The sequence below is a fragment of the Oryx dammah genome, unplaced genomic scaffold (assembly GCF_014754425.2).
Source record: "Oryx dammah isolate SB20612 unplaced genomic scaffold, SCBI_Odam_1.1 HiC_scaffold_23, whole genome shotgun sequence".
NCBI classification, from domain to species: Eukaryota; Metazoa; Chordata; class Mammalia; order Artiodactyla; family Bovidae; genus Oryx; species Oryx dammah.
In genome coordinates, this window is record NW_024070207.1 from 7,804,670 (window position 1) to 7,830,454 (window position 25,785).

Consider the following 25,785-nt stretch of genomic DNA (forward strand, 5'->3'; position numbering starts at 1 on the left):
TTTCTCCAAAGAAGACATACAGATGGCTAACAAACACATGAAAAGATGCTCAACATCACTCATTATCAGAGAAATGCAAATCAAAACCACGAGGTACCATTTCACACCAGTCAGAATGGCTGCAATCCAAAAGTCTACAAGCAATAAATGCTGGAAAGGGTGTGGAGAAAAGGGAGCCCTCTTACACTGTTGGTGGGAATGCAAACTAGTACAGCCACTATGGAGAACAGTGTGGAGATTCCTTAAAAAACTGCAAATAGAACTACCTTATGACACAGCAATCTTACTGCTGGGCATACACACTGAGGAAACCAGAATCGAAAGAGACACGTGTACTCCAATGTTCATTGCAGCACTGTTTCTAATAGCCAGGACATGGAAGCAACCTAGATATCCATCAGCAGATGAATGGATAAGAAAGTTGTGGTACATATACACAATGGAGTATTATTCAGCCATTAAAAAGAATACATTTGAATCAGTTCCAATGAGGTGGATGAAACTGGAGCCTATTATACAGAGTGAAGCAAGCCAGAAAGAAAAACACCAATACAGTATACTAATGCATATAAATGGAATTTAGAAAGATGGTAATGATAACCCTGTATGCAAGACAGGAAAAGAGACACAGATGTATAGAACAGTCTTTTGGACTCTGTGGGAGAGGGCAAGGGTGGGATGATTTGGGAGAATGGCTTTGAAACATGTATAATATCATATGTGAAAGGAATCACCAGTCCAGGTTCGATGCATGATACTGGATGCTTGGGGCTGGTGCACTGGGATGACCCAGAGGGATGGTTCAGGGAGGGAGGTGGGAGGAGGGTTCAGGATGGGGAACACGTGTATACCCGTGGCGGATTCATGTTGATGGATAGCAATACAATATTGTAAAGTAATTAGCCTCTAATTAAAATAAATAAATTCATATTTTTAAAAGTCAGATTGCAGTTATAAGTATAGATTTAGAAATCATTGGTATGTAAGTTATATTTTAAACTGTAGAAGTGGATGAGACCATCTAAGAAGGGTATATATAGAGTGAGAAGATCATCAATGATAGAATCATAAGGAATATCAACATTAAGGAACAGACTAAGGAAGAGAATGTAGGAAAAGAAAATAATCAGAGAGACAGAATGAAAAGAGAGACAGAGAAAACTTGTAATTAACCATTTAAATCTTGTTTTTAATTATAATTTGTTGACTACATATTGATCTTAGTCCTCAAAGAGCTTTAATATAGAGAAGAAGGCACTATCTTATTCATTTGTGAATCTCCTATACTAAGCACAGTGCTTGACATTTAATATCCTTGCAACAAATATTTGTTAGATCAAATGGAATTGAAATTAGGTCTCCATTCCTTTCTTTGTTTTGTTTGCTTATTTCTCGAGTATGCAGTATGCATTGCCACTGATATTTTAAGTTCATAGTGAAAAATCATTTCAAAGTGTCCTAGGCTTGGTCCCCTTCCAAACCACCCCCCAGGACAATAGTTTTCATTATAACTTTCTGTCTTTGCCATTCTGGATGGAATTCTGTGCACAGAAGTTATATACATATATGGGTATATCGGTGCAACAAATCACAGCACAGGAGCCCCCTGGGCTCCCTCAGGCTCTGGTATGACATATTTGAGCCATATAAATTCAGCTTCTCCTCTGGCATCTGTTAATCGACTCACTTGCAACTCCACCTCAGCAGTGGTCTAAAGCAGGGAAAGAGTGCTGTGTGCTGAGAGACCATGGCAAAGAATCCTCCAGAGAACTGTGAGGACTGTCACATTCTAAATGTAAGTTTATTCATATTTTTTTCCCTTTTGAGCAAAAGTATGGCTTTACAGAGATATCGTATTGTTATGTGAACATTAAAAAGTGAAATTAAAAGTGACTTTGAATTATGGTTTGCATTTTTAGGGCTATTGTTTATTTATTTTTTTGGTTCTCTTTGTATTTTGCTTAGGCAGAAGCTTTTAAATCCAAGAAGATATGTAAATTACTTAAGATTTGTGGATTGGTATTTGGTATCCTCGCCTTAACTCTAATTGTCCTGTTTTGGGGAAGTAAGCACTTCTGGCCTGAGACACCCAAAAAAGTAAGTAAATGCACACTATTATCCAAAGTTTCTGTTTTAAGTTTATTGAATTTAATTAGTGGTTGACATGTATATTACTCTGAAAATGAAAATCACTAAGTTTGTTTTGCATATACTTTTTGGTGATGTGAAAAACTGAACCAAGATTTCGGTTCTCTCTTTTTCTGCCTAATTATTTCAGCAATGGAAAACAAAGTTTTTTCTGTATTTCAGTTAGTAATGATAAGATGTAGAATTATCCATTCTTTCTTAATGCTTGGTTTTAAGGAGTTAAAGTTCCTCCTAGAAGAAAATTTCTTTCCATTCTTTTTTAATGCTTGATTTTAAGGAGTTAAAGTTCCTCCTAGAAGAAAAATTCTTACTGTAAGAAAAAATAGTTTTCATCTTTCTTTCAATTATCTGGGCAGAAACTGATGGAAAAGTAATTATGCTACCACATAAGAAGAAACCACCAGAAATGGCAGCAAAAGATTTTCAGGGATTACGTTTCTGACTTAATGTATCTGCTGTGAGGACAGGCAGCAAACTCCTTTTCAGAGGAGTAATTCTCATACCTGAGTTCACATTTATTTGTGACTCCAAAAAAAAAAAAAAAACTAGAGCTTTTCAGCTTCTCACCACAGGTTAGTGTCATGTTAGGGTTCAGCCACAGTTGTTGTTGTCCTGGTGAGATAGTAATGGCACAAGGTAGAAAAGTGACACCAAGTCATTAATCACAGATGTCTCAGAATGCTTCTGATATCAGGGTTAGTGAAACTTAGCAGGCCATTGTAGTTGATATTAGTGTAGGGTTATTGTCACCCCTGAGCTCATACACAATGAGCAAGTTTAGTTGTGACTCAAAGAAAATCATAACCCCTTCATGCCAACAATTTCCATTCGAAAGAGAATTAATCAATTTACAAGCTGTAAAGTGTGAAGATGGTTTTCTGGCTTTATCACATTTTTTTTCAGGGTGTAGGATGTTGCTATTGTTACCACTGTTATTAATTATTTGCTAGCAGACATAGGAAGGGAAAGGCACACATCCAGGAGGCAGGATGAAATAATGGGGAAGGGAAGAAGAAAATGATGGGTTGTTCTGAACCACTAGGGGGCTTCCCCAGTGACTCAGCGATGAAGAATGCACCTGCAGTGCAGGAGACACAGAAGGTGCAGGTTTGATCCCTGGGTCGGGAAGCTCCCCTGGAGGAGGGCACAGCAACCCACTCCAGTATTCTTGTCTGAAAAATCCCACGGACACAGGAGCCTGGCAGACTACAGTCCATGGGGTCACAGAGAATCGGACACAAGTGAAGTGACTGAGCGTGAACCATTAGGAGCCAAAGGAGTGACAGGAGCAAAAAGGAAATAATATGGATTAATAAGGAAGGACACTGGGGTATAGAAAATAGAAAGTCAACTGCAAAGTGAAAAGTGAAAGTGAAAGTCGTTCAGTTGTGTCCGACTCTTTGCGATCCCACTGACTATACATTCCATGGAATTCTCCAGGCCAGAATCCTGGAGTGGGTAGCCTTTCCCTTCTCCAGGGGATCTTCCCAACCCAGGGATTGAACCCAGGTCTCCCACATTACAGGCAGATTCTTTACCAGCTGAGCAAAAGTCAACAGGACAAGTGTCTAAAAAAAAAAAAAAATCAGAGAAGTAAGACATAGCAACCTTCGGATTCTTCACCTCTGCTGCCATGCTGACTTTCATTTAGTCCCAGGGGCTACCTTATCAAGTTTAAACAGGAGAAAGAATAGTGAACTTTCTTTGCTTGTTTTTTTTTTTTATACCTTGTTCCAGAAAGGATTTTTTGCATCATCCATTGCATATAGTTAGCCCTTTCTCTTATCATTCTCACTGTTCTCTGCTTCTCAAATACTTTCTGTTCATGTGTTTTTCTAGAGAAGCCATCTAACGTTGGGACTAGCAAAGTCGGCAAAGCAATTAAGATCAGGAAAGAAACAGTAAATAAATAAGAGTGCCAAGATACATTCTGATCCAGTTTTGCTATTACATAACTCATTCCCAAGGTGACACGCTCCCCACAAATTGAATCTTGGGTCCTCTTGACAATTACAGATGGGCTAGAGAAGGATTGGGCTTCCCCGGTGCCTCAGAGGTAAAGAATCTGGCTGCAATTGCAGAGATGCCGGAGATACACTTTCAGTCCCTGAGTCAGGAAGATCCCCTGGAGGAGGGCATGGCAACCCACTCCAGCATTCTTGCCTAAAGAATCCCATGGGCAGAGGAGCCTTGTGGGCTACAGTTCCTAGGGTCTCAAAGAGTTGGCCACGACTAAATTGACTGAGCAAAGCACAAGAGGAGACTAAGCCGTTTGCCCTTCATGACCGTAATGTACTTAACTGGGTGTGGTCAGTCACTGGCCCTTTCAGGCAGCAATATGTATCTGCCTAAATATGGGGCTATATGACTTTTCTGGTTTTATTGTAGCCATTGTAATTGCAAACCTTATTCTGAAAAAGTTTGCACTTTCCTAAACTTACAGTGCTATTTGTCTCAGTGCAATTGTAAATGACTATGTGGGGACCTTGCTTTTATCTAACAAGGTGTCAAGCTCACTAACAGAGCCCATGGTCACCTCTGCTTTTGTATTATATCATCTTTGCTTCTCACTCCACTTTGCTTTTTAATGCAATCCTGTGATTTCCTCAAAGCAAATGTCAAATCTTGTCACTGTGGGCAAAGAAGAGGTGGGGTATGTTACCAGATAAAGTTTATCAAGAACCAAATCTCTCAAGAAGTAATCCATTTGAGTATGTAACTTTTTAGCAAAGGAATTCTCAGAAATGAACACAAAGCAATCTGGTAAAATATAATAAATAGGTGTCTCCTGGGGTAACTTTTTCTACCGTGAACAAAGGTTATTTGCTCTCCACTCCAATGGGGAGTTGTAATTTATTGCCTTTGATACTGAAGTCCAGGCCTTGCCCCAGCAGACCAGGTTATGTCCACTGCAAACCGAGGAACCAGCTGGAGATGTGGATGCTCCACTAAGCCCACTACCTTCAATTCCCAGACAAAGAGCCCCAGGGGACATCTAGGTTTCCAATGGCTAGGGCTGCTAATAAGGCTGCCTCAGGGAGGACTTAATGAATGCTGGGAAGTGAAGAGAAGTCAGACTAGTCTTGGAAGAAGATTTGCAGAGGAAAATGATCCAGGCATCTTGCACAAATTAAAGAGGCTCCCCTTAAGAGTATGGCCTGGCAAGAATCATCAGTTAGCAGATGAAAACCCAGGATCTTCTGGACTTTCCTTTACAAGACTGTGGGACCTATGGAGACTGTGGGGACCTTGGTGGAGAGAACCGGTGATGCTGTTTTGCTCGTGGATGACAGTGATGTGTTTGGCATCCCAGGACTCCCTCCAAGTTTTTAATGTTTGCTCCTCTAGCCTCCAACCACACCTCATTTTTATTTTGCTTTTTGACATTTGCTTATAATAAAGTGTTTATTTAACATTCCACATCTGGTGTTGACATCTCCATGCCAGTAAGTTCTCCCCTCCTCCTCCCATTACCTCCCACCTTGATGTGGACAAAAGATCCAGATTTTTGATCTGAAATGGGAAGTAAGCTATGATGGACTCTTTCTCTCCACACACCTCAGGCATGAGCACGTGCACACGTAAAAGAGAGAGGAAGGGATGAAAATAAAGTGAAACAAGGAAGACTAACTTTGAGAGAACGGTTGCACTCCCTTACAGGCTACAGATCCCCAACCCACGGCCACGAATAGAAGCCACCTGAGCTGAATGAAAGCCAGTCAATTGAGTTCTAGATTCAGCTTTCTTAAACCGAGCAGAGGGCACCTATTCAGTCCCAGAGGGTTCAAGAGGGCATCACAAGGCTCCACTTCCATGCAGTGACTGTCCAGCCATCTTTGAAGCAAATTCCCTAGAGATACATTCTTGCTTAAGGCTCCCTGTATCACACATTGACCTTGAAACAAGGAGAAATCAACCCTCCAGCTAATTCATGCAATATGGAGAAAACAAGGCAGAAAAATCCCAGCTGTTAAACCAACAGTTGATAGATATAGCACAGACCTTGTAGCCTATCCTCCCTCCAATCCTTTGTAAAATGAGGCAGAAGAATAATGAATTAAATAATGAAAGTCTGCCCTTCCTGCCGTATATAGGAACAGCCTGGTGATTTTAGGGCTATTTGGAAAGCCTAAGTCCTAAGGCCCACACGACAATCTGCAGATTCCTGGGGATGTCCCCTCAGCTCCTGCATATAAACAGGATGAAAGGAGAATGGTTAGGATAGGTGGGTATCTGTCTGCCCTCCCCCTCACCTCAACTGCAGATGACAATTCAAAGAGTTTCACTCAGGACTGCAAACCCAACAGCATTCTAGCCTGAAAATCCTTTGCTCAGAAAAAGCACTTTCCTGATAAGTCAGGATCTGGCTTTTTTGGCCTATTTCTCTAATACAACTTTCTTCCCTGAGTTCCGTGGGTTTTCCACAGTTTGGTGGGTGAAATGTGGGTCTGGAGAAGCATTTCATCCTCTCACGTGAAAGGTGGAGCTGGAATCTCTTTAGCAGGGGAACTGAATTTTACCAGATGGTGCCATGTCAGCATTTTAAAATTTTATTTTCCTCCCAAACCATGCAAAAGTGAAGTCCACCATTGTCTAGAAACTGTCTTGGCTCAGCTCTCACTCTGTGTTGTTGAGGGTCCGCATCAGTCACGTAGGTTAGGACTCTGGCTACTAGGAACACATTTGTATTCAGTCTCCTTATTTTCCCAAGGCAGCATTGCTGGCACACATGGTACCAGGCAGAAAAGCCCTAGGTCTTCAAAGGGAGCTGTCCTCTAGTGGCTAAGAGAGGGGCTGCGGCCACTGTAAGGAAGTAGCTCAGGAATCAACAGGTAGTAGTAGTTCAACGGTTCAGCTTGACCGCTGTCTACCAAATCTGAAGAGTTCATTTTGCCAAACTACTGTATATAAAATAGATTAACAACAAGAACCTACTGTATGCACAGGGATATACTCTATATATTCTCTATCTTGTATATATATATATATATATATTCTATATCTTGTAATATTCTATGATGGAAAAGAATCTAAAAAGCGGAATCACGTTCCTGCATACCTGAAACTAACACAACCCTAACCTGAAACTAACACAACCTGGTTAGTTGTAGCTACCAGTCTGTCAGTCAGTGGCTCAGTCGTTCCTGTTCGACTCTTTGCAACCCCATGGATTGTAGCCCACCAGACTCCTCTGTCCATGGAATTTTCCAGGCAAAAATAATGGAGCAGTTTGCCTTTTCCTACTCTAGAGGATAAAATAAGCTATACTTCAATTTTAAAAGACAATTAATTTTGTCAACTATTCAACATTGCATCTGGCAAGGGGTGGGAGATAAAGATGGGACCCAAGCCTCCAGAGACATCTGGTGACTTGTCCAAAGTCACACAGCTTGTAAGTGGCAGAGTTGAGGCTAGGACTAGAAACTGATCTAGAGATTTTTTTCCACTATTCTTCAGCTGCATTTAAGAATAAGGAGTGGTAAGAGTAGTGGGTAGGTAAAACTTCCAAGTCAGCTTGAATCTCTAGATGAAAGAAATGTGGGTTTTTGTTTTTTTGTTTTTTTTGAAAAAGAGGAATGTCTGTGCTGCCTAGCCAATTTTTTTTTTTCAGGGGTGAGAACTGGTGATTGAAGATACAGAAGTCCATCTTTGCATAAGAAACAATGTGTCTGTTCTGTGTTAGTTAAGGAAATACCCAGAGGCCCTTTAATTCCCACAGGCTACTTCCTGTAATAATACGGCACAATACATTCCCTTCCCTTCCTTCCAGCCTAACATCTGCTAGCCAGCTATTCTGAGCATATATTTCACCTTTGGAGGGTGTACCTCATAAATAGACAGTAAAGAAGGACAGTGGAGAGAAGAACAGCTAGATTAATCACAGGCTTCAAAAAAACAAACTTAAGCCAAATGTGCTCAAATACTTTTATAGGACAAGCTAAAGCTACTTGCCCCCAAACAGATCTATTACACCGAGGGCTCAGGCAGCTTCACTCTTTATAAAAAGCTTTTATTTTTTTTTTCTCTTATCTCAGAGATTGTCACAAATGGAGGCCAGAAAGCACAGCAAACTGTGAAAGAGGGATGTTAGGGCTCATTTGCTGCCTGAGTGGAGGATTTAACCGCACTGAGGAAACAATTCCTGGGCAAGGAAGAGAAATGAGTCTGTTTTCTCCATGTTTTATCAGTGCACTCCTCTTATATCCCTCACTCCTTGGACTTCACCACATATGTATCTCACTTTACTTCGGAGTCATATCCCATCCCATTGGTTTACCTGTCCCACTCCAGTGTTCTGGTCCTTGGTATCTGAGATCAGCCTTACCCGTGGATGGAGCTGGAGCCCATTTGAGTGGTGCAGGAAAGATGCCCTTAAAATATCTCTTATTCTTGTTGCCATTGTGTTTAAAATCCACCAGTAATAATTCTTTCCTTTGAGTTATGTATCAAACTCAGGTTTTTAAACAAATGCCCATCGCTAATATCTTAGTGTGAGATCATTTGCCAGATAGATTTCTTTGATATAAGGTATCAGAAAAATCAAGAAATTCCTAGATGTCTAGACAGGAAACAGGAATAGAGGGAAATTAGAAGAGGAGGAAGGGAGAGAAAGGCGCGAAAGGAACAGGATATAAAAAGTACAGAAAAGGAAACTAGAAGCACCAAAGATTAACTTGCCCTAATTTGCCACTTTGGCAGAAGTGTTCTTATCATACTCTGACCCTGCTCTGTCATTCCTGGAATAAAGCTGACTTGGAGGCAGTCTGCAATGAGCTGCGAGGAGCCCACTCACACTTCTCTCAGACAAGTCATCCTGTCTCTGCTTTAGTTTACACCCAGAGTGGACAAAATCATTTATTCCTTCATCTCCAAAAAGACCCTTAGCCCCTTAGCCAGTGAGCTTAGTAGAAAGAAAAGTACTTCTAAAGCCAAAGGCATGAGCTCAGTCTTCATATGGGCCAGTTAAGCAACGTGCTCCATGGGGACTCGGATAAGACAGTACGTCTGGATTTGCTCAAACTCACCCCTAAGCAGTCCAAAGTGGGCCACCAGCATCATCTTCCTAGACAAAGTTTGTTCCAAAAGGACACCTTTGATAATGGAATTCCATCTGAGTGAATATATAGCCCCCAACTCCCACCCAGAATTAACATATAAATGAAGTCATTCTGATCCCACTATCATTATTAACAAAAAGGCAACATGCTGGTTAATAATTACAATCAGAATGGACGCCTCCTCCCCCAACCACAACAACAAAACTCTTTGAAAGAATGCTGAAAATACTCAGGATCTGCTGAGCTTGGCAGTTTCCAATAGTTTTCATCTAGCAAGGTGTCCAAGTGAAGCGCAGTGCCAACGGTGCAGGAAAATTCATTCCACAGAAGTCCACTGAAATCCTAAATGTCACCAGTATGGTTCCATAGGCTTCTCCCAATGATTGAAAATGCAGCCTGTATTTTCTCTTTTGCCCAGGTAGGCAGCGTTCCAAAATCCCCTAGTCTCTAACCTCATTTTTCCGTGCAAGAATCCATCAGTTGTGCTACTGATGAAACAAACACCCCACCCCACCCCCAGTGACTGGTGGTGTCGACATTTGTCTCAGCGATGGAGAGTATTTCTAAAGAAATTCCGCCCTGTTGGGAGATCTGACAAAGCTGAATCTGCATTAGATGCCTCTCTCCTCTACTTAGGTCAGGCCCACTGAGAGCTCAATTTGTTGCCATAAGGTAGAAGTTTCTCGGGCTGGCCGCAGAGCTGCAACTTAGAACAAATTTATAACTAGACGCAAATAACAAGTCTAAGGGAATTTGCTACCTGTCACAAACCAAGTCAGACTCACTGTGTTAACTCTGCAGTTGCTGGAAAGTTCTAAATAGTGTTTTCCTTCCCCTTTTAAAATGATGATATGGGGTGGGAGGTGGGAGGGGGGTTCACGTTTGGGAACTCATGTACACCCGTGGCGGATTCATGTCAATGTATGGCAAAACCAATACAGTATTATAAAGGAAAATAAAGTAAAAATAAAAAATTTTTTTAAAAAGTTGTCTCTTAAAAGACCTTGCCAATGCTCAAATCTCTTTAGGAAGACAAGAATTTGCCATTGGTGGGAAAAATATATTCAACAAATATTTCAGCTCTGACCATGTCTAACTTACTGTAGGGCAGCAAAGAGGTCAATATCATTGTTTCTTGCTTTCCTATTCAGTGACTAAATCAACTTTTCACATTTGAGCTAACAGTGCTTCTACAAGCCATTCCAACTTGTTTTTCTACTTGAGGTAAGGAAAATTTGACCAGGTTAATCTAACACTCAGTCACAGACACTGGCAGACATTAAAAAACAACCCAACCCAGTGCAAGCTCTAAAAGACTGCCACTGGGAACAGAATCATTAGAAAGCAACGTTGGCTCTGCGGATGACTTGCTTTTTCAGGCTTTCAGTTTACCAAATGCTTTTCATAAGGAAAAATGAATATGAAGAAACGTGATAGCAAAAGGCCTCCTAACAACAAGGACAAGATAGACTTCCACATGGCACCATCAGGTGGTTTGTGATAGCAAATTCCTTCAAATTTTTCTTATGCTTCTAGCTGTAAACACATCTGGCTCCCCTGGTGGCTCAGCAGTAAAGAATCGGCCTGCAATGCAGGAGACCCAGGTTTGATCCCAGGGTTGGGAAGATCCCCTGGAAAAGGAAACGGCAACCTACTCCAGGATTCGTGCTTAGAGAATTCCATGGACAGAGGAGCCTGGGGGGCTACAGTCCACAGGTTCCCACAGAGTCAGACACGACATAGAAACTAAACAACAACAACATAACATGTCCTCAGTTATAAGCAATGGGCTTGTTAATAGACTGGGATACTCTACGGGCCTGGGCCTTTTGGTCCTTAGAAAGAGAACGGTCTCTTTTAGAGGTTCGCAGAGAGTCTGGGGTTTTGTTTCAACCATTCAGGAGTAACCTGATATTTAGCTTTTCCAAGGAGCTCTTCTTGGAAGATACTGTATTACATAGTGTGTATTACAATTCATGGTTATTAAATTCTATATGCAGGAGAACCTGAAGACTTAAAGTCAGCTGAATCGAGTTTGGAAAAGAGAATTCAGTAATAAACTGAATAGATTTTGTTAGCCCATAACAGAGAAGGTTAGGGGAAGGCAGTAAATGTTTCCTGGAGTTTAAAGGACAAAAGGAAGCAGTTGAGATCGGGGTAAGACTTTTACTTAATATTCGCCAAAGACAATGGTCTTCAGTGTTTAAAGAGGACATATCCAAGACTGGTAAGGCAATATTAAATCTCTGGGTAGATAAGGAGATAAAGAGCAATACCTAAGCATTCTAAATCTGTTCAAATCTCTTTCTCAGCCCTACTGAATTTCACAGGAAGAAAGTGGGTGACCCTTGAGTACTTAGAAAGGGAAGTGGCAGTTTAAAGAATCAGTAGAGGTTTTTGGCGGTTCCTCTTCTTACCATAAGGGAAAAGCATCTTATAGACTGCTTTGCAAAATATCATTTGCTATTTAGTCAAGGGTGCCAAGAAAAACTGTTGGAATTCTTAGTAATTAGTTCAACAACTTGGCTTGAATACAAAATACGAATTCTCAAGGGATCCCTGTATCAGCTCTAGTGCCAAAAAACAACTCACTTTAATCTCAAGTCTCAGAGAATTCCCAACAGCAAGCTGCTGAGACAACACCTCTCTACAAAGGCTCTGGAAAAAGAAGGTGCCCCAGATATTACCCAATTAAAGTGTCTTATGAATGAACATGCTTCCCTAGTGGCTCAGTGGTAAGGAATCTGCCTGCAATGCAGGAGACGATCCCTGGATGGGGAAGGTCCCTTGGAGGAGGAAATGGCCACCCCCTCCAGTATTCTTGCCTGGGGAATCCCAGGGACAGAAGAGACTGGCAGGCTACAGTCCATGGGATCACGAGAGTCGGACACAACTTAGCTACTAAACCACCACCACCATGAACAGATATCTCTGTGTGTGTGCTAAGTTGCTTCAGTTGTGTCCAATTCCTTGTGACCCTGTGGACTGCAGCCTGCCAGGTTCCTCTGTCCATGGGATTCTCCAGGCAAGAATTCTGGAGTGAGTAGCCATTCACTCCTCCCAGGGATCTTCCTGACCCAGGGATCAAACCCAAGTTTCTTAACATCTACCTGCATTGGTGGTCATACTGAGTATTTTACAGCTTGTTTTCCTTTGTTCTCCCAGACATATGACATGGAGCACACTTTCTACAGCAATGGAGAGAAGAAGAAGATTTACATGGAAATTGATCCCATTACCAGAACTGAAATATTCAGAAGTGGAAATGGCACTGATGAAACATTGGAAGTACATGACTTTAAAAATGTAAGTTGGATGTTTTCCCCCTAAGGCTTCCCACTTAAAATATTAGAACACTTGAGTCAAGTTAAAAATAGCCTGTAGCCTCCATTTAATTTATAAGAGAAAGCTTTCCTTTTGAATTCAAATTTTGCCAGCCTGGGGCCCTGACAAATCATGACACTCATTAATTGTGGATATTTCAGGAAGTTTTCTTTTTTTTTTTTTTTTTGTCTGTTTTATAGGGATACACTGGCATTTACTTTGTAGGTCTTCAAAAATGCTTCATCAAATCTCAGATTAAAGTGATTCCTGAATTTTCCGAACCAGAGGAAGAAATAGATGAGGTATGTAAGAATAATAGTAGTAGCAAAAGCCATAATTTGTTGGGGACTAATTATGTGTCAGACTTTGTACTAAATGTTTTACTCTTATTTGATTCTCACAATGATGCTATAGACAGGTACTATTATTGTCCCCATTTTCAGATGTGAACCAAAAAGTAACTTGCCCAGTGTTACACAGTTAGAGAAGAGCATATTGGGATCTTGAACTCAGACCTTTCAAAACCTAAAGTACATGCTTTTATGTCCAACATTGTACTTTTCTTTTTTTTTTAGTTTTAGTTTTTTTTAACTTTTTATTTTATATTGTAGTACAGTTGATTAACAGTGTTGTGTAGTTTCAGGTGTACAACAAAGTGATTCAGTTATATATATATATATACACATATACCTATTCTTTTTCAAATTATTTTCACAATTAGGTTGTTACAGAATATTGAGCAGAGTTCCTTGTGCTATTAGAGTAAGTTCTTGTTGGTTTTCCATTTTAAATATAGCAGTGTGTACATGGCAATCCCAAACTCCTTAACTGTTCCTTGCCCCCTGGTAAACATAAATTCATTCTCTAAGTCTGAATCTGTTTCTATTTTGAAAATCAGGTTTTTTGTATCATTTTTTTAGATTCCTCATATAAGTGATGTCATGATATTTCTCTTTCTCTGTTTGATTTATTTCACTCAGTAAATGCTCCAGGTCCATCCATGTTGCTGCAAATGGCATTATTTCATTTTTAATAACTGAATAATATTCCACTGTATATGTGTACCACATTTTCTCCATCCATTCATCTGTCAATGAACATTTAGGTCGCTTCCGTGTCTTGACTATTGTAAATAGTGCTGCTATAACATAAGGGTGTATACTCTTATATATCTTATAACAACTTATATATATATATATATATATATATATATATATATAGCTGAATCACCTTGCTGTACACCTGAAACTAACACAACATTGTAAATCAACTATACTTCCATAAAAATTAAAAATTAACTTAAGGATAGCAGCCATTAACATGGCTTGTGTACATTTGCTTCCAAACCAAAGATTTTTGGTAAGAGTGGTGAGCTAGAAGAACAAAATCAATCCTGCCAAATCAAAAGCCCCAAGGCCACTTGGGATCCTTGCTGCTTTTGTCACACTTTGACATTCACCTATTCTAAAGATTTTAGTTCCACACTACTATATACAAAACAGATACCAACAAGGACATACTGTATAGCACATAGAACTCTTCTGAGTATTATATGGCAGCCTGAATGGGAAGGAAGTTCGGGGGAGAATGGATACGTGTATATATGTGGCTGAGTCCCTTCACTGTTCACCTAAAACTATTACAGCACTGTTAATCAACTATAACCCAATGCAAAATATAAAAATTTTAAATAAGAAATAAAGATTTCAGTTCAACACTACCATATATAAAATAGATAACCAACAAAGACCTACTGCATAGCACAGAGAACTATACTCAATATCTTGTAATAACTTAAATATATAGCTGAATCACTTTACTGTACACCTGAAAGTAATGCAACATTGTAAATCATCTCTATTGCTATTGCTGGTGCACTCAGTCATGTCCAACTCTCTGTGACCGCATGGACAGTAGCCTGCCAGGCTCCTCTGTCCATGGGATTTCCCAGGTGAAAATACTGGAGAGGGTTGCCATTTCCTTCTCCAGAGGATCTTCCTGACCCAGGGACTGAACCCACATCTCTTGTGTCTCCTGTATTGGCAGGTGGGTTCTTTATGATTAAGCCACCAGGGAAGCACAAAATCAACTATACTTCAATAAAAAAAAATTAAAATTAAAGGACTTCCCTGGTGGCTCGGATGGTAAAGAATCTGCCTGCAATGTGGGAATCCCAGGTTCAATTCCTGGGTTGGGAAGATCCCCTGGAGTAGGAAATGGCAACCAACTCCAGTATCCTTGCCTGGAGAATTGCATGGACTGGGGAGTCTGGCAGGCTACAGTCCACGGAGTTTCGAAGAGAGGGACAAGCCTGAGCGACTACCACTGGTGATCTAGTGGCTAAGGCTCCACGCTCCATCCTTGGCCAGGCAGCTAGATTCCAAGTGCCGCTACTGAGACCCAGCACAGCCAGGTAAATAACTATTTTTAAAAATTAAAAAATATTTCATATGCTGGGCTGCTAATGGAATAATCTATCCTTAATATCACTAAGAAAAGAAAAAGCAAAGAAGGTGAGAAGTACAGTGTAATACAAATTCTCTGAAAGCACACCCTTAGGTCAGGGTAAGATAACCTAGGGCATCAGGGCAACAGCTTAGTGGCCCTTGTAGGCCTATTGGGAGATGGAGGATTATTGTTTAAAACACAGCCATCAATAAAGCCCAGGAGACTCTTCATTTTCCCATGATATCCTGACAATAATTATGGCATGTTGCTGTCAGTGGAGGAAGGAGTGGAACCTTAGCTAAGGATGTATTGTGACTGTAGCCAGAAGAAACAAATGGCTTGGGTTGGTTTTCTTAGTGCTTAACTGGCAAACCTAAAATGAAATTATGCCAATAGCACAGAGAGCACTCTATATACTATAAATACCTCTTTCTTTTTCTTCTCTCTCTCCTAGGTTCTTTTACATTTTTCTCTTGCCCAACTCTCTCCATCTTAATTCTCATCTACCCATTTACCTTTTTCTTTTACTTTTCTTATTATTTGGGGGGATGAGGTGGTATGGAGATCATTTTTACTTTCCATTATCCAAGTCTCATGGCTGTCCCTGGCTCCCACAGACATGCTATTAGTCTCCTTATGTCCAGAGAGTTACAGACTCTGGTTCCTAGAATTTCTAAGAAAAGGATTTCCCCCAAAGACAATGCTCTGCTCCCAAGGTCTATGGCAAGTGAAAAGTTTGGGATTTTTTTTAAAAAAATAAGCCTAATTTGGATGCTTCCCTAGTGGCTTAGATGATAAAGAGTCTGCCTGCAGTGCAAGACATGCAGGTTCAATCCCTGGGTTGGGAGGATCCCCCGGAGAAGGGGATGGCAACCCACTCCAGTATTCTTGCCTGGAAAATCCCATGGACAGAGGATCCTGGTGCACCCTAACTCATGAGATTACAAAAAGTCGGACATGACTGAGTTAATAACACACACTTAATTTGGATGCATCTGAGGAACAGAACAACTTAGATGAAAGGAGAATGAATAAGATAAAAAGCTATTATATCCAATATCACATGCTGCTTTTTACAGAAAATAAGGTAAGCCTTTGAGTTGGGCCAGCCAACAATGACATTCCACACTGACATGACAAGACTTCTTTTCTGAAAGAGTTAAAGGCAGGGGCTTCCCTGGTGTCCAGTGGTTAAGACTCTGCACTTCCACTGAAGGGGCACGGGGTCAATCCCTAGTCGGGGAACCAAGTTTCCACATGTGGTGCTGCCCCCAGAAAGGTTAAAGGTAAAGGTCCCTAATGTCTCATTTTTGTCATAATTTATTTTTCAGCTAATTCTGCCAGATTGTCTAAATAACATTAAGTATTCATTTCATGATAGTGAAGTTGCTTTATCTTCAAGAAAATCCTATTTTTTATACTCAAGCTACAGATTTTTTTTATGAGACAAATTTGTGGTCTTGAATGACAAAAACCCTTTATTCTGTACTTCCCTCACCATTGTATCCATAGTTTGTACATGTTAAATATGCAGAACAGTTATATAAATAGCCCTGATTTTGCTAACAAAGCTAGTCAGTGTACCACCTCATTCTATACAGTCTCTTTCAGTGCATACCAAGGTCTTTACAGACTCCAGGGCAAAGGAGCTAAGATGAAGAGTTTTAAATGACTAGGAGAAAAAATTACAGATAGCCATATTTCAAAGAATAAAAACAGTGAAACCATAAAACTAGAGAGAAACAAAAGAGAAAGGGAAAAACCTAATTAAGAGTACAGGGTAAAGTGTCAAAGCCCAAGAGATAAATGATTAAGAGATAAGTATACCGGACTTCCCTGGTGGTGCAGTGGCTAAGACGGCACACTCTCAATGCAGGGGCATGAGTTCGATCCCTGGTCAGGGAACTAGATCCCACATGTTGCAACTAACAGTTTGCATGCCTCAAAGAAGATCAAAGATCTCATGTGACATAACTAAGATCTGATGCAGCCAAATAAGTAAATTTTTTAAAAAGATACGTTTTAAAAGAGCTAGGTATACAAGACAACTACTTCCAACATTATAAACAAAAAAGAAGGTAGTTTTCTTGACAACAACAACAAAAAATTGCCTAAATAAAAACCATTCTGTCAGACAAACTCCAAGCATCTAGAATGAAAAGAGTAAAACAGTAGTAAGGGCCTTGTAGTCACAAGTTAGAGACTTGACTTTGAAACAAACAAACAAAAAATAAAGACATGTTTGGTACTATAACTATACCATTAACAGGCAATCTTGGAAACCAAAATACTAGGTCCTGGTGCTACTTAACTGATTTCACCAATTTGGATTATAGCAGTGTTTTTCAGCTTGTGATCAAATTCAACTTGCAATCCTAGTCATAAGCCTAAAATAAGGCAGGCACTCACAACATCCAAGGGGTTCCCCCATGGGTCAACAGGTAAAGAATCTGCCTGCAACGCAAGCAACACAGGACATGCAGGTTCAGTCCCTGGATCAGGAAGATTCCCTGGAAGAAGGCATGGCAACCCGCTCCAGAATTCCGGCCTGAAGAATCCCATGACAGACGAGCCTGGTGGGCTACAGTCCATGTGGTCACAAAGAGTTAGACACGACCCAAGTGACTGAGCATGCACACACAATACCCATTTAAAAGAACACAAACATAAGTCACTCAGGGTTCCGGAAGGCCAAATTAAAACATTCTTGGCCCAGTGAGAGACCCAGAAAATGACGGACAGCCTTCCTGACTTTAAGAGAAATTGAGCAGAGAAGGCTGCTGTTTCAGTAAGCAGAATTACTGTTAGAAGGGAGGAGGAACCAGTTGCTAACTCTCCCAAAGGCACCTACTGTATGCATGGCAGAAAGCTACTTCACCGGAAGCTCTGGGACTGTAATTATTAGTCAGATTTGAAATATGGTGTTTTCCAGTATCCCATAATTTCTCACTCACTTTATTAATTTCTCTGCCTATCCCCACCCTAAACAACTGTCTTCTCTCAGAATGAAGAAATTACCACAACTTTCTTTGAACAGTCAGTGATTTGGGTCCCAGCAGAAAAACCTATTGAAAACCGAGACTTTCTTAAAAATTCCAAAATTCTGGAGATTTGTGATAATGTGACCATGTATTGGATCAATCCCACTCTAATAGCAGGTATGGCTTTCCCCTCCTCCTCTTTCTCCTCCTCCTCTTCATCCTCTGCTTTCCAAAGTCAGTAACGGGTTAATGTTACCAGCATTCAGAGACTACATTTCTAGGAAAACAAATGATAAGTTTGTATTTTCTTAGATGAAACTGTATATGCTGACGGCCAGTGAGGAGGAGATTTTTCACAGCCAAGTTATAAATCAGATAAATTAATGCTGACAGGCTATTAAATATCCCATCAAAGGTAACGCCACCCCAATGTGAGCAGTGATAGCAAAAAGCTAATCTGTCTCTCTTTGTACATCTATATTCATTGCAGTCGGGCTACCAAACTATGGCTCAAAACACTGTGTGCCCAATCCAAGAACAGAGGAGAGAAGAGCCAAAATAATGCTCTATTGTCTCAAGAAGGATTTTCTATGTCAAATGGTGGCATTCTCCTCAGAAGAAAGGACAGTCACTGCAATACCAATTTCTTTGTGACTGTTTTAGGAATCAGTATAAAAGCAATTGGATGCTAAAGGTAGAGTTAAAGACTCCAGATCTCAATTTCCAGTCAGCCCACAGAGAGGGCAAATGTTCCTGGACATCTTATTCTGCTTAACTAGCATAGAATTTGGCCTCCCTCATTCTGGACAGCATAGATTACTATATTGCCCAAGAGAGAAGGATCTAATCAATGCAGGCATCTATTGGTACTCTTTGGCCTTAAAAAAAAAAAAAAAAAAAGCAGTTGTGGTTTCCTGGATTGGACACTACAACTTCTGCTTCAACATCCTTCTCCTAAATGATGTTAGTGGAGATAATGATGAAATTTGAGTAAAGTTTGTAGTTTAGTTAATTTTATTGTACCTATAAAGGGCTTCCCTGGTGGCTCAGTGGTAAAGAATCTGCCTGCCAGTGCCTGCAATACCAGAGACGTGGGTTCAATCCCTGGGTCAGGAAGATCCCCTGGAGAAGGGCATGGCAACCCACCCCAGTATTCTTGCTTGGGAAATCCCATGGACAGAGGAGCCCAGTGGGCTACAGTCCATGGGATTACGAAGAGTCAGACATGATTTAGTGACTAAACAACAACACATTGTACCAATGCTAATTTCTTAGTTTTGCTCGTTGTACTGTGGTTATATAAAATGTTAACCTTAGGGGAAATTGGGTGAAAAGATATACAGATACTCTGTACCACCTTAGCAACTCTTCTATAAATCTAAGATAATTTGTAAATACAAAGTTTAATTAAAAAAAAAAAAACATTTAACACAGAAAAGAGAAGGGATGGGGAAAGAGGACAGAGGACACTGTATCAAATCAGGCAACCAAAAATATTTACTGAGCACCGACCTTGAGTAAAATCATTGTGGGAGACACCAAAGTCTCCTGCCCTCAATTTTTAATATAACATGCTAATAAGGCAAAACAGTAAGTGTTTGATGCCAAATGAGCAAAGGTGTCTGTGTACACAGGAATGGTCAGATCTCTTTTGGAAGACCTCCTTAAAATGTCAGCTCCAGAACCCTGGAAAAGTGGTTCATGCATACCTAAATGAGGACAGTGAGAAGACACAATGAAAATCTCTATCCCCCAATGCTAGTCCCAAGCAAAGCAGTTGCATCACAACTTTGTGCGTATTACCTTAGTTTCAGAGTTACAAGACTTTGAGGAAGATGGTGAAGACCTTCACTTTCCTACCAGTGAAAAAAAAGGCATTGAACAAAATGAGCAGTGGGTGGTCCCTCAAGTGAAGGTGGAGAAGACCCGTCACACCAGACAAGCAGCAAGTGAGGAAGAACTCCCAATCAATGACTATGTGAGTTCTGTGCACATTATTCTTGTTTAGAGGAAAAACAAAGAGCCTTCACAAATCTCACTACTTCTCAGATCAAAGTCACTGAAAGGAGAATGGTCATTGTTTTAACAATGACAAAAGAAAATTTAAGAAACTTGGAATACCTAAAAGGCTCATCGAAATCAATCTTGTCAATATTTCACAATAAATGATAATGGAAAGGAATATGATAAAGCATATATATAAATACATGCATAATTGAATCATTGTAAATCAACTCTATTTCAATAAAACTAAGTTTTTAAAAAAAATTTAAATTAAGAAAACTAAAATCAATCTTGATCTAGTCCATTGATATATCTCTAAGATCAGGCTCAGGAACTTAATTACTCAACAGGCCCCAACTCCTATAGTTCCATATTCTCCCCTGCTTGGCAGACCTCTTCCCCTCCAACACTGGTTTCTTCTTCTTTCAGACTGAAAATGGAATAGAATTCGACTCCATGTTGGATGAGAGAGGTTACTGTTGTATTTACTGCCGTCGAGGCAACCGCTACTGTCGCCGCGTCTGTGAACCTTTACTAGGTTATTACCCATATCCATATTGCTACCAAGGAGGGCGGGTTATCTGTCGTGTCATCATGCCTTGCAACTGGTGGGTGGCCCGCATGCTAGGGAGGGTTTAATAGCAAGTCTGAGCTGGAGTGCTTAAATTTCTGGCAGCCAACATATAACAAATGCATGCTATTCAATGAATTTCTGCCTATGAGGCATTTGGCTCCTGGTAGCCAATACTCCGGAATTGCTTGTAGGTAATTCTTCTCTTCATGTTCTAATAAATTTCTACATCATCATCAATGGCCTGATTGCTGCTGAACACACTGGGTAAGTGTTTGCTAAGAATATTTCCTGCAACTGAATGGAGCAGATCTGCCTCACGTGGAGGAAGATGAAAACTTGCAGTTCATCAGGTTTGGGGTGTAGGAAAGGGCAAAGCATAAAGATTCTCAAATATTGTATTTTACTGGGCTGCATTGAGAAAGTGGAAATAGGGGCTGATGATAAAATGGCCCCATAACTGATGCCTAAAACCATGTCCTTTTGTGCATATCCCAGTGTTTCATTATCTGAGAGACCTATTGTGGACTTAGTTAAGCATCTCTTAAGCCACTGGACAGGCAGTGAGTCACAGCAGGCCAACACTAAAATATTCCAAGTGCTCAGACTCAGCAAAGGAGGAAGCTAACCTAGCAAAAATGGTCCCAGGCTCTCCTCCTGTGAATAAGTGCTCAATTTTGGACAAATTCAACACTTTATATCTCTCAGTGTCTGGTTACATAACTTTCCAAGGCAATAAGCCTGGAAAATGGGGACCCATAAATATCATTCACAGAAACAGGCATTATAAGACATTACTGAGGTGAGGAGTCCAATAGAATGCTGTTTTCCTCCAAAACCACAAGAAACCAGCCATATGGCACATTCTTAAAGGAGGGTTAAGGCCTAATTTCTTATTATCTGATACTCTGCTTGGGAATGGGAAAAGGGGCAAAATGGAGAGAAGAAGTGGTTAGAGGGTCATGTTAAACTTGGAGTCCCAGCCATTTCTAGTTTCAAAATTCCTGTTCTGCTCATCTGTCACCCCTTCTAGTTTCGCTGGCAGGTAGTCCTTTCACTGTGTGCGTGCTCAGTTGTGTCCACCTCTGCAACTCTCTGGACTGTGGCCCTCCAGGCTCCCCTGTGCATGGGATTTTCCAGGCCAGAACGCTGCAGTTTGTTGCCATGCCCTCCTCCAGGGGATCTTCTCAAATCAGGGATAGAACCGCCGTCTCCTGAATCTCCTGCATTGGCAGGTGGGTTCTTTACCACTAGCCCCACCTGGGAAGCCCACAGTGCCATCACTGCTAAACTTCAGAGTTATTGTGTCATGAGATACCTGTCTGGCACTTTCTATTTTAAAAGAGTAAAATCTTCATCTGGATGCCTGTGAGCCAGCAGTCATTTTCCCTCATTTACCAGCTGAGGAAGCACATAGAAGCAGATTTGCCCAAGGTTGAGTTAAGATTAATCAGTCATTAATTCATAATTAGCATACATGCCATACTTAGATTACCAATTTTCACAGGATGACAATGCAACATCACTAAAAATATTTTACTGTTTTATTAATCATTTAGAAGTCATCTGAGAATTATGGGATACTTCAATTAGCATAACAGGCATTAATTTGTAGTTGAAATAGAAAAATATAAAAGATAGATTAATCTGAGGTTGTATGGACTTTACAACGTTCTCTATTATTTTTAATAAAACTTTATTTTTAAGATTGACCAATAATTTTAAATTCCTAAGATGTTCTATTCAATGCAATCTACATTATATATATGTATATATATACACACACACACACACACTATGTTCTGTGGGGGATACAAATGAAGTAGAAGGCATACTCGTTATTGTCCAAGAAAAATAAGACATGCCAAATATACAAGCTCATATACAGAAACTTATACACAACTAACTACAGTTGTATATGACATGTTAAATGTGTGTGCAGACACACACACACACAAAAGAAGCGCTGGAGAGGGTGTGGAAAAAAGGGAATCCTCTTACACTGTTAGGGGGAATGCAAACTGGTACAGCCACTATGCAGAACAGTGTGAAGATTCTTTAAAAAACTGCAAATAGAACTGCCATATGACCCAGCAATCCCACTGCTGGGCATACACACCGAGGAAACCATAATTGAAAGAGACACATGTACCCCAATGTTCATTGCGGCACTGTTTCTAATAGCCAGGACATGGAAGCAACCTAGATGTCCATCAGCAGATGAATGGATAAGAAAACTGTGATACATATACACAATGGAGTATTACTCAGCCATTAAAAAGAATACATTTGAATCAGTTCTAATGAGGTGGATGAAACTGGAGCCTATTATACAGAGTGAAGTAAGCCAGAAAGAAAAACACCAATACAGTATACTAACACATATATATGGAATTTAGAAAGATGGCAATGATGACCCTGTATGTGAGACAACAAAAGAGACACACATGTATAGTCCAGCCTGTTGGACTCTGTAGGAGAAGGCAAGGGTAGGATGATTTGAGAGGGTAGCATTGAAAATTGTATATTATCATATGTGGAGCGGATTGCCAGTCCAGGCTTGATGCATGAGACAGGCTGCTCAGCGCTGGTGCACTGGGATGACCCTGGGGGATGGGATGGGGAGGGAGGTGGGAGGGGGGTTCTGGATAGGGAACACACGTGCTTCCATGGCTGATTCATGTCGATGTATGACAAAAACCACTACAGTATTGTAAAGTAATTAGCCTCATATTAAAATAAATTAATTTTTAAAAAGAAGTTTTCATATCATATGTGAGAGCTAAGAGTGCCTACTCACATTATTTTAATTCAGGAAGCATTTCTTGTTCAAATGCAAAACCTAGACTTCACATGTTTCACACTGAGATAACTTTATACTGAGAAAATGTGGATCCCCTTAATGAAGCAGACCATGAATTTCAAAGGGAAATACAAGGACATGAAGGACATGCTGGAAAAAAGCATCCAAATCATCTCATGCTTAGGGAAAAACAAACCAAAACTGCAAACAGACCCAAATACATAAGTCTACTACTCACATAGGCCTAAGTCATATTAAACAGGAAGAAAGTATGGTATCACTCTCCTAGCATAGATTTTTGCCCCTTGTTCAAGGCATGCATACAGTGGGGGTGACAAATAGATTCAAGGGATTGGATCTGGTAGACAGAGTGCCTGAAGAACTATGAACAGAGGTTTGTAACACTGTATAGGAAGTGGTGACCAAAACTATCCCCCAAAAAAGAAATGCAACAAAGCAAAATGGTTGTCTGAGTAGACATTACAAATAGCTTAGAAAAGAAGAGAAGTGAAAGGCAAAGGAGAAAGGGAAAGATACACCCATCTGAATGCAGAGTTCCAGATAATAGCAAGGAGAGATAAGATAACCTTCTTAAGTGAACAACACAAAGAATGGAAAAGACTAGAGATCTCTTTTAAAAAAAATTAGAGATATCAAGGAAACATTTCATGCAAAGATGGGCACAATAAAGGGCAGAAACAGCAAGGATCTAACAGAAGCAGAAGATATTAAGAAGAGGTGGCAGGAATACACAGAACTACACAAAAAAAGACTTAATGACCCAGATAACCATGATGGTGTGGTCAGTCTCCTAGAGCTGGACATCCTGGAATGTGAAGTCAAGTGAGCCTTAGAAAGCATTCCTATGAACAAATCTAGTGGAAGTGATGGAACTCCAGTTGACCTACTTAAAATCTTAAAAGATGATGCTGTGAAAGTGCTGCACTCAATATGCCAGCAAATTTGGAAAACTCAGCAATGACCACAGGACTGGAAAAGGTCTATTTTCATTCCAATCTCAAAGAAAGGCAAAGCCAAAGAATGTTCAAAATACTGTCCAATTGTACTCATTTCACATGCTAGCAAGGTAATCCTCAAAATCCTTTAAGCTAGGCTTCAACAGTACATGAACCAAGAATTTACAGATATACAAACTGTATTTAGAAAAGGCAGAGGAACCAGAGATAGAATTGTCAACATCTGTTGGATCATAGAGAAAACAAGTGAATTAAAAAAAAAAAAAAAAACTACTTCTGCTTCATTGACTATGCCAAAGCCATTGACTGTGTGGATCACAACAAACTGTGAAAAGTTTTTAAAGAGGTGGGATTATCAGACCACCTTCCCTGCTTCCTGAGTAACCCATATGCAGGTCAAGAAGCAACAGTTAGAACTAGACATGGAACAATGGACTAGTTTAGTCTAGAGAAAGGAGTATGTCAAGGCTGTATGTTTTCACCTGCTTCTTTAACTTCTGTGCAGAGTACATCATGCGAAATGCTATGCTGGTTTGATCACAATTTGGAATCAAGATTATCAGGAGAAATATCAACAACCTCAGATATACAGATGATACCACTCAAAAGCAGAAAGCAAGGAGGAACTAAAGAGCCTCTTGATGAGGGTGAAAGAGGAGAGTAAAAAGGCTGGCTTAAAACTCAGCATTCAAGAAACTAAAATCATGGCATTGTTCCAATCACTTCATGGCAAATACATGGGGGAAAAGTGGAAACAGTGGCAAATTTTATTTTCTTAGGCTCCAAAACTGAAGTCAGTTCAGTTCAATTCAGTCACTCAGTCATGTTCAACTCTTTGCAACCCCATGAATCACAGCACGCCAGGCCTCCCTGTCCATCACCAACTCCCGGAGTTCACTCAAACTCATGTCCATTGAGTCGGTGATGCCATCCCGCCATCTCATCCTCTGTTGTCCCCTTCTCCTCCTGCCCCCAATACCTACCAGCATCAGGGTCTTTTCCAATGAGTCAACTCTTCTCATGAGGTGGTCAAAGTACTGGAGTTTCAGCTTTAGCATCAGTCCTTCCAATGAACACCCAGGACTGATCTCCTTTAGGATGGACTGGTGGACCTCCTTACAGTACAAGGGACTCTCAAGAGCCTTTTCCAACACCACAGTTCAAAAGCATCAATTCTTCGGCGCTCAGCCTTCTTCACAGTCCAACTCTCACGTCCATACATGACCATTGGAAAAACCATAGCCTTAACTAGACGGACCTTTGTTGGCAAAGTAATGTCTCTGCTTTTGAATATGCTGTCTAGGTTGGTCATAACTTTCCTTCCAAGGAGTAAGTGTCTTTAATTTCATGGCTGCAGTCACCATCTGCAATGATTTTGGAGCCCAAAAAATAAAATCTGACACAGTTTCCACTGTTTCCCCATCTGTTTCCCATGAAGTGATGGGACTGGATGCCATGATCTTAGTTTTCT

The 25,785-nt window shown here is 40.4% G+C and overlaps 1 protein-coding gene across 2 annotated transcripts; it reads left to right on the top strand.

Moving 5' to 3' along the window:
* Positions 1-1,582: 1,582 nt before the first annotated feature.
* TNMD (tenomodulin) lies at positions 1,583-20,770 on the top strand. 2 transcript variants are annotated; one of them, XM_040266287.1, is made up of 7 exons: positions 1,583-1,795; positions 1,966-2,097; positions 12,372-12,512; positions 12,731-12,832; positions 17,983-18,136; positions 19,768-19,937; positions 20,393-20,770. In XM_040266287.1, the coding sequence occupies exons 1-7, from the start codon at positions 1,748-1,750 to the stop codon at positions 20,600-20,602; spliced, it is 957 nt and encodes a 318-aa protein (XP_040122221.1). In that variant the 5' UTR covers positions 1,583-1,747; the 3' UTR covers positions 20,603-20,770. The 2 variants fall into 2 exon arrangements, with proteins under 2 accessions (XP_040122221.1, XP_040122222.1); XM_040266288.1 differs by lacking the exon at positions 1,583-1,795 and having other exon boundaries at positions 2,018-2,101.
* The last annotated feature ends 5,015 nt before the right edge of the window (positions 20,771-25,785 follow it).

Bases quoted from the DNA above. Each gene is read 5' to 3' on its own strand.
- TNMD (XM_040266287.1), top strand. From the start codon at position 1,748: ATGGCAAAGAATCCTCCAGAGAACTGTGAGGACTGTCACATTCTAAAT. The intron at 18,137-19,767 runs GTATGGCTTTCC...GTATTACCTTAG, and splicing joins CAATCCCACTCTAATAGCAG to TTTCAGAGTTACAAGACTTT. The intron at 19,938-20,392 runs GTGAGTTCTGTG...TTCTTCTTTCAG, and splicing joins AACTCCCAATCAATGACTAT to ACTGAAAATGGAATAGAATT.